The 10,177-nt window shown below is 27.9% G+C and overlaps 1 protein-coding gene across 1 annotated transcript; it reads left to right on the top strand.

The window, feature by feature from the left end:
* Window positions 1–4,228: 4,228 nt before the first annotated feature.
* On the top strand, window positions 4,229–5,780 carry LOC146881994 (uncharacterized). Its single transcript, XM_085668133.1, has 3 exons — window positions 4,229–5,086; window positions 5,235–5,378; window positions 5,541–5,780. Exons 1-3 carry the CDS (start codon window positions 4,229–4,231, stop codon window positions 5,778–5,780), a joined length of 1,242 nt encoding a protein of 413 aa, XP_085524259.1.
* Window positions 5,781–10,177: the final 4,397 nt, after the last annotated feature.

The raw sequence follows: 10,177 nt of genomic DNA, 5'->3' as shown, positions 1-10,177 counted from the left end.
TATAATCATAATCATAATAAAATAATAATAATAATAATAATAATAATAATAATAGTAAAATAGTAATAGAAATAATAATAATATATGATAATAATTATAATAATAATAAAATGAAAAAATAAAAATAAAAATAATGAAAATAATAATAAAATAAAATAAAATAATAATAAGAAAACCATAATACTAATAAAATAAAACAATAATAAAATAATAATAATAATAATAAGAAAATAAAGCAATAATAATTATAATAAAATCATAAACAGAATAAAACAATTATAATAAAATAATATAATCATAATCATAATAAAATAATAATAATAATAATAATAGTAAAATAGTAATAGAAATAATAATAATAATAATAGTAAAATAAAATAATAAAAAATAATAGTAATAACACTAAAAATAATAATAATATAAATAACAATAATAATAATTATAATACTAATAATAATAGTAAAAGAAAAGAAAAGAAAATAATAATAATAATATTAAAATATAATAAAATTATTATTAATAATAATAAGAATAATTATAATGATAATAGTAATATTAATAATAATATTAAAATAAATTAATAATAATAATAATATTAAGGAAAATAATAATAATAATAGTAATAATAATAATAGAAATAATAATAATGATAAGAATAATAATAACAATAATAGTAGTAAACTAAAATAATAATAATAATAATAATAATAATAATAATAATCATAATAATAATAATAATAATAATAATAATAATAATAATAATAAATGTGTTTTGTTTAGAAGAAGAACTCTAAACACGTACCCTAGAAGTCGAATGCAACTAAAGCCAATTAATTAAATACCAAACTAAATTAATAAAATCACCTATGTAATCCCCATTTATAAACCCCTTGCTATAACTATTCCCTTCCCCCTTTATATAATATATTAAAAATTATTAATTATAGCACATCATAATTTCTATAAAAAAAAACACTACCAAAGAAAATTACTTATTCTAAAACCTTAACTGTAGCATACCAAAAGTTTAGTCACTACCAAAACTTAATACCTAAAAGCTACAAGTCATGTATAATATCAAATACAACAAAAAAAAGAAAGAAAGTCAGCCCCACTTCTAACCTTCTTTATATATCTTTATATATATATATATATATATATTAAAAAAACTTTTAGTGTAATCGATGCTTTGCACCAAAACAAATAATTTGTTTCGTTTTTTTTTCTTTAATATTATATAATGAATGTCGTAAAATATCCTCCTAAAATGTTATAACATACCATAACTCGACATTTATCTACTTTTTCATATAACTAAAAAAAATGAAAGCTTTAGAGTGCAACCCCAAGTCACGCCACTATAAAAGAAAAACATAAACCCTAACATTTCCTTTGCATCATTCACCCACAGATCAAGAAAACCTCAATGCATTCATGCTATATTAGATTTCGTATCACTAAAATTCATCAATCACATACTTAACATTCAAACGAAAATTTGATGATACTATATCACCATTACAATTAAAATTTCTAAAATATAAAACAAATGCATCACATATTTTTTTTATTGTAAACAATAATTCAATCAAACAAAACTTAAAATCTTCTTTCATAGGAAGATATTAAACTAGTCAGCTCCCCTTACCTGGAATTCCCGCTCCAATTGCGCTCCTAACGTTCCTTTTTGCCCAAAATTGATCTACCTTTAGCTTCTCCCACTTGACACTCTTTATAACCTTTTCACTCTCTCCTTGGCTCCATTTTCAGTGCTCTCACATTCTCCATTAGCAGTTGTACCAAAAACCCCTCCAATTCCCACTAACTCTCCTTTTAAATTTCATTTTTCAGCCCTTAAAATAATTTATTAAGATTAAAATACGAAAATTTAAAACAAAAGGTTAGTGGCCATCAAATGCCATTAACATGGTGGTTTCTCAACCCTTCTAGCTTCTCTCTATGACGGCTAGGGTCTCTGTGGTAGCCAGGGTTTTCTGACCATTCTCCCTCGTGCCAAAAAAAAAAAAGATTTGGCAAAAAGAACCTATCTCACATCCCTCAAGATTTGGCAAACTCACCTAGAGGAGGTCGAGATAATGGTCACTGACGGGAAGGATCACGAAACACTGCAAATGGGGATGAAAATGGAAAATATTCGGTTCAAAACATCTAAAATCAATCCACAATCAAATCCCAACAAGTTTGGTGGTGAAAAACGTTCAAAAATTACCTAGAGGAGCTCAGAATGGTGGTCGCCGACGAAGAAACTTCACGAAAAATTGGTGGCGCAACGAAACAATTAGGGTTTCTGTGTTTCGCGCAGAGAAAACCCAAAAATTGATGTTGGGGCTGCGTGGTCAAACGTTACTTAACGTCGGTGCAGAGGGGGTTAGACGTTAAATTAAGTCGGGGCAGAGTGGGTCAAACGTTAAATTAAGTCGGGGGCAGAGAGCTTAGACGTTAATTTTTACATAACGTCGGGGTACTATGGGTCAGATGTTAAATTACGTCTGTGTTGGAATGGGCAGACGTTAAAAAAGTCAAATAATTTACAAAAATGCCACTGGTCATTTTTAACGTGGGACTTTTTTTGGGCAAACATTATATGAGTGACGTTATATGACTTTTTTGTGTTAGTGGTTGGACCTATCGTAGTAAATGCATCATCTTATGTCGGACATTACTAGGTTCGACATAAAAAAGTATATCACCATAAAAAAACTACAATGAATGAACATTTGTGAACTTATTTCAGTTTAGCATGTTGCATATCAAATAAAGGATTTTGATAAAGTGAAAGAAGAGTTGGTGAATAAAGAAGACAAACTTAAGACAGAGGTTGGGCCACACGGGAAGAAGATTGATTTTTACATGTTCAAGTGTATTCAGTAATCTTCGAATCTGGAATACCCTTGAACTTATTCAACTCAATGTTCTCCCATAGTGACTCAATCTTTGTCCTACATTTGACTTCTTTGTTCAACATCTATTCTTTAACTCTATCAAAATCCTTTCTTTGATATGCAACACCTCAAATTGAAACAAGTTCTAAAATACCCATTTCATTGTATCTCATTTTATCGGTGGTAGAAATGAACCAAGGTGAGCACAAGGTTCAATTTTGATTTTAAATGTCTTGAAAATAAAAAAATAAAATTGTACTTTTTTTTACCAATATAATGTATTCGTACAACGACAAACACAACAAAAAAAGTCCCTAATTAAAAGTTACATTGACAAATGAAAATGCAAAAAAAGCAAACAAACATCATCGACAAAGCAAAGCCAACTATGACACCACTATTTGATCAATGGAGAACAAACCCTAACTTACAAGTGAATTTTGGTGTTTTCACATAATGAGAAATGAGGAGCAAAAATCCTATATCTAATATATATATATATATATATATATATATATATATATATATATATACAAAGAAATTTACACAAACATATCACATACGTCAAATTTTGTAGTGTTTGGCTTAAATTTTGATATATTTATACGAACGTTGCCACACTTTTTTTTACATAAATGTCTTTGTTGTTAGATGTAAATTAGGTGACGTAAATGACTACTTTTGTGTTAGTGTATGTTATGCCGTTTTCTAGTATTTTTAATGGTTTAAAAGTACTAGAAATATTTTCATACCCTAATTTGTTTTAAAAAAGAAAAAAAATTATAATTTTAAAACAATAATAAATGAAATTAAACCATATTCGGTTTGTTCAAACAACTTGTTTATCAAGTTGTTTTACACCTACAAATAGTTATAAAAGTTTTTAAATAGTTTTGCAGATTTGTAAAAAAAGTCAACATATGTTAATTTTGGTTTAAAGTGATTTGAAAAACACCTTTTACACCCAAAAAAAGAACAGAGACAACCAACAATGATTTAAAATTTAGCTACTCCAGATATACCATTATCAATACATCTACCATATATAAAAGTAGCAGCCAATTTTATATACACAGACATTTACCTGCTTAAACATTCTTACATCTTCAGCTAAGATCAAATGATGACCATCATGAGTCCATTATCTTTTTCTTATACGGTATGTTACTTTTATTGTCAATGTTGTATTACTACCCTTTCATTTCAATCTTATTGTATTCACACCTTTTCATAGTATGTGTTTAAATAATCTACAAGATTATCAAATGATTGATCCTACATACACATTTTTATGGCTAATGTTAATGGTTTATGAGTAGGTAAATATGGCGACTGCATCTAAAGTAGCAATGATTTCATTATCAATAATGATGATGCTCTTTAGCACAACACTATCAGTTAAGTTAGAGTTTGATGAGAATCATATCAAGTCAACCACTTTTTTTTCTGAAAAAGTTGAGGTGGGGCCAGGAAAAATTGCAGTGAAGACATTATTTGATATTGACTTTCCAAAGGGTCACATTGGGATCAAGAGTTTTGATGTTGAAGTAGTTGATGAAGATGGTAATTCGGTACCTTTATATGAAGCTTACCTTCATCATTGGTTTGCTGTAAAATATATTGAAAACATTACCATGTCAGAATATATTAAACAATCTCACGACATTCGCAATGGTATTGAATATGAAAGAAATGATGGTGCATGCCAGGGTTTTTTGCTTCCACATTATTGGGGCTTGGGAGGAGAATCACGAGGAACATCTTCAAATCTCCCAGGTCCTTTTGCAGTTGAAGTAGGTAATCCTACAAAAATAAAGCATGGCTTTACAGAAAAATGGTTGTTTAGCATCATGCTCATTGATACACGTGGCACACACGATAGAAAAGGTTGTACAGAGTGTAGGTGTAAGCTTATGAATCTCCCAAAGAACTTTTACAATGTCACAACAAACATTAATGGTCAATTGTTGTCTAAAAATTATAAAGGAGGACTCTTTTGTTGTCAAGATAACTTACAATGCAAATTAAGAAATGGTTTACAAGGCCCAACGAGAAAGCTTTCCCTAAAATACAAAATAAGGTGGGTTGATTGGGATGAACACCAAGTGCCTCTTAAGTTCTATATACTTGATTCAGCTGATCGTGTCATATCAAATGGTTCTACACCAATTCATGACTGTCAGGTAGATGATTTATTCGATATATATTATAATTTACAAATGAAAAGCAAACTTTTAAAACTCATTTATATTCCAAACAAAAAATATTAGGCTATTAATTACTTTTCTCGTTGGGACGTGAGTAACATAACTTTCCAAATTTGTTATATAGGTAGAGTATAAGATCCCGAGAAATCATGACAATGACTTTCCTCATGTTAAGAAAGCAAATATTCCAATAACAAAAGGTGGTTATCTTATACATGGCACTGCTCATATGCACACTGGTGTTTTCAATATTACTTTATATGGACAGGTAATATTTGATATTTGTTGGTGTTCCTATATAATCTATATCATGTAGATAAACTAATATCAAATTTTATGCGCTTAAACTTTGTTGATAAATTCTATATCTTTGTGAAAAATTTACTATTTTAATGCATACTCTATTTATTTATGTTTTCACTAAACTTAGGATGGAAGAGTCTTATGCACGTCGAATCCAAAATACGGAATAGGAAAAGAGGCAGGAAATGAAAATGGTTACCTAGTTGGAATGTCGGTTTGCAATCCAAAACCTGGTTCCATCAAAATTAAAGATGGTGAAATTCTGACAGTGGAATCCATATATGAAAACAAGTTTCGAACCGGAGCAATGGGGCATTTCTACATTTACTTGGCAGAACATATACCAAAAGAAGATTTGGAAATTTGATGTGAAACTATTTAGTTATCTTTCTATAATAGTTTATCTGTAATACATGAATTTCAGCTCTATAGTGTGATATGTGTACTAATGTTATTTTACTTTTAATATTAGTTTATGATGGTGTTGTTTTTTTTTCTATATTGTGTCTTTTTAATGTGTTATTCAGTAGATAAAATAATTTTTATACTAACCAATACACTAAAAAATCTACCAATTGATCTTATAATTTAATAGAAAATAATGTGAACTTAGTGACAATTTGAGTGTAAGAATAACAATATATTGTGCAAAGTTAATTATAAATCACATCAAAATGAAGATGAAGAAAACAAAATAAATATAAAGTTGGAAATGAATAAATCATAAAAAGTAAACATTTTTTTTTTACTAGAAATTCTCATACATGAGATTTTTCTTGCAAATTTGTTAAATTGGTTTGCAAGAAACGACTTTTTTTTGCCATGTTTTCTAAGATTTTTAATTGGTAGGTAATTTCTTTGTGGGTAATCATTTCCTACAAAATTATAAAATTTACAAGTATTTTCTACAAAATTTGTTGCGAAAAGTGTTTTATGCAAAATATTTTGCAAGAAAATTGGTAGCAATTTCTTATAATTTTTTTTTCACAACAAAATTTGTAAGTATTTCCTACGAAAAAATTTTAAAAATAAAATTGGCAGGAAATATAAGTTTTTTTAGTAGTGAGATTCATATAGTTTACTCTTGGCAAAGGAACATCAATAAATATATATATATATATATATATATATATATATATATATATATATATATATATATATATTGATAACAATGTTTCCTACCTTTTATTGATTTTAAGTTTTGTGAATAAAATCAATTCCTACATAACTTTTATCTTGTTTAATCCTCTAGTTTATGTTGTTTTTGCATTGTTTCGTATTTTAGTTGTTTTATGCTTTCTTACTTCTAATCTCTATTATGAGTGTGTGAAATAAAACAATAGGAAGCAATTCTGGTGGAGGAAAACAAGCTGAAACTCAAGGAAGCATGATTGGACATGAAAGATTGACTTTTACAAAAATACCCATGTCGAGGGGCACCGAGATCAAGTCCAACACTGCAAACATGGAGAAAGGACTCACCTATATGTATATACTGCCTTGGACCAACCTTGGAAGGCCAAAAAATGACCATTGGGTGTCAAGGTCACTCGCTGGGCGAGCTAGTGGCTCGCTGGGCGAAAATGACAGACTAGAACTGCAGTATTCGAGTCGCTGGGCGAAAATATGGCTCGCCCAGCGATGACATGTCTGAGAACGTCGATTTTAGCCCTCGCTGGGTGAGTGTAAAGCCGCTGGGCGAGAATATCGACCCCAATACGCGAATATGGTTAATCAATCATGTTTCTACAAGAGTATTAGGGGGATTTCTCATATTTTATGAATAGAAACACCTAGGGTGCTTGGGAGAGACTCTTCGAGGCTATTAGGGGTGTTGGGAAACTCTCCCTTCTCCTTCTTGAGTCTCCTTCTTCATCCATGGAGGTTTTACACCCTTTTAGGTTGGAGAGGATGATGGGCTACAAAATTGGAGGCGAAGATGTGAATGGGAGGCGCAATTAGAGCATGAAGCAGTATTCAAGAACCTTGGGAGAGGGATTGTTTCTACTTTATGGTTCAAATTTCTTCCCTATTCTTCAATTTTGTAAAACCCTAGGTTCTCCACCACGGAGAGCAATTTCTATTTGTTGAGATTAGATGTAAAACATTGAATTCTTGTGTAAAATTGTGTTATTAATTTATATGCTTTTCCAATTCATGTTAGTATTTGATTTTCATGCTTAATGCTTGATGTGGATTGTTCCCATGCTTGATTTGTGATTCTTGAGGTGTTGGGAAACATCTTTAGAATCTAGATTTGAAATTAAATACCTAATGGATGCTTGTATCTAGAAATAGAGCTTGGTTCATTAGTAATCTTAGATTCTTGAACCTAATGCATGATTTCACTTGTTGAGGATTCAAGGAATTGAAACTTTATGAGTGATCATAGGCTCAAAGGCTCTAGGAATAGGATTTGAGTATTCTTGTGAATTGATTTTGACATGAATATGGAATTGGGATAATTTAGAATGCACGAGAATGAAATGGTTGAAATCTAATCTTGACAAATTGTAAATACACCATGTTAATTTCTTGTTGCACACCAACTGTTTCATAAAATACAAAAAGAGTTTCCATTGTGTTTGTGTGAACTTTGTGTCTAGTTGAGTTGTGAGTTGCGAGAGTTGTCATACGTCCTTTGGGAGAGAACGATAAAATACTTATTACTTGCTATGTGCGACCAATGCACTTGCTGTGTTGGTTTGGTTATTCATTATTATACGATCCAATGAATCTTTCATCATATTATCTATTTTTTAGACATTTAAAAACAACTAATCTATTACAGAAACAATTCGGAAAAAAAAGGTACAATTTTTTTGTTTATTTTGTATAATTTTTAATCTTACTGGTATTAAAAATTTTGATATATAACAATATTTGATATTGATTTATAAACTATAGAAAAGTGTAATAAAAAAATAATGAAGTTAACAAGTCATTTATCTAATCTTTTAAATATTAAAAGTATTGTAACAAATTTCTTTATCTTAAATATTACTTACACTTTTTTCTGTCAAATAACATCAAAATAAAAAAAATTGAAAGCATAATGATATATATATATATATATATATATATATATATATATATATATATATATATATATATATTGTTGAATACGTCATTTCCATAAAAAATCATCATTTATTTTATTTGGATGAAGAAACAAGTATATTAGAAGCTTATAAAAAAGAGTACTTATTAGAAATATTTATTGGAGTCCAATGCTTACTTAACATGATGTGATCATGAAAAGTGATTGTCCACCTAAAAAAAATGAAATAAACATTTCTAAGAAATAAGATAAAGAATATAAATATTTGAAAAATATAACAAATTTTTTCATGTAATAAATATTGTACGAAAAGTGAAATACTCGGTATTTTTTTTCTCTAAACCAAACAATCTTAGCATAAAATAAAAGTATAGTGGTACATCTATCATATTTAAATGAAAATTTATATCTCACATCCACAAATAAAGTTTGGATCTTGACAAAAAGGAACCACGTAAGTTTTATAAATAATCTTTAGAATAAAAATATTTGAGGCGTTTGCATCACCTACATCAACATATGTTGCATATTGGGTTCTTTCTGCGTCTCTATAACTTTTTCCTCCACTCTGATAAATATATTTTCCCATCTTTTCTTTATGTATAATTTAAATATTATTTTTGAATTTTCAGCTTGTATAAATTATTATTTTTTAAAATTATATAATCTATTTTTTTAAAATAATCATATTACACAATTTAAAATTAAAAATAATTTTCAAATTATCTAATTCGAAACAAATCACATAATTTAGAAATTATTTTCTTGTTAGAAAATGACTTATGAATAAAAGGTTCTTAAACTATTTATCCCAAGTCCACCTCTTGAAATTTATAAAGATAATTATAGAAAGAAATGCATGAAGAAAGTAGTCTATAATAGAATATGCTTTGAGTATTGTGCCCACTACCTGTTTGTGTTAATGCTTTTATGCTTTGAGTATTTGTTCCCATTTGTTTTACATGGTGAGTTATAGTATCCACTTTTTTCTTCTACATTTTGGATCCTCACAACCACTATTGTTCTTATCTCTACTCTTTCTCTTGTTTCTTTCCAATGATGACTACTACTATTAGGACCTATTAGCCCTATGTTTTGGATTTATGTGCACTTATCCACAATTTTGCTTTTGCCAACCATAAATGTAGAAAAAATTGGATGTGATTAACATCTTCTTAATCTATGAAACTAAGTGTCACAACCTAATATCTTATTATTCATTTAAGAAAACAATATTTGTTAACAAAATAAAATTCTTTTACACTAATTGCTTCAAGGAGAAAACATATGTAAATACATAAAAAGCAATAAAATAAAGTCTTACAACATATACAAAAATATCACGATGAATTTACTGGAGAGATACTTCTCAATTATGTGAAAATAAAAAGAAAATTTTATATTAAAATATAATATTTTATAATTTTAATTTTAATATCTGTTCTATAATAATCAAGTATATTATATAACATACACATGTTTATGTTGTTTATATATACATATTTATGTTATGTTCGACTGTGACATATAACAAACTATTACATTAAAAATTGTAAATTATTATATTACAATTGATTATTATGTAATGTAATATAATATAATAATAATATTAATATTACAATATTAATAAAGTAAATTTATAAAATAACAATATTAATAATAAAAACAATATTAACATTTTAACTAAAATTAATTAGTAATGA

The sequence above is a fragment of the Vigna unguiculata genome, chromosome 10 (assembly GCF_037176805.1).
Source record: "Vigna unguiculata cultivar grain cowpea cultivar isolate G323 ecotype 2 chromosome 10, ASM3717680v1, whole genome shotgun sequence".
NCBI classification, from domain to species: Eukaryota; Viridiplantae; Streptophyta; class Magnoliopsida; order Fabales; family Fabaceae; genus Vigna; species Vigna unguiculata.
Note: the sequence above shows the minus strand (reverse complement) of the source record. Positions and strands in the feature narration are given on the sequence as shown.

Bases quoted from the DNA above. Each gene is read 5' to 3' on its own strand.
- LOC146881994 (XM_085668133.1), top strand. From the start codon at position 4,229: ATGGCGACTGCATCTAAAGTAGCAATGATTTCATTATCAATAATGATG. The intron at 5,087-5,234 runs GTAGATGATTTA...TTTGTTATATAG, and splicing joins CACCAATTCATGACTGTCAG to GTAGAGTATAAGATCCCGAG. The intron at 5,379-5,540 runs GTAATATTTGAT...CACTAAACTTAG, and splicing joins ATATTACTTTATATGGACAG to GATGGAAGAGTCTTATGCAC.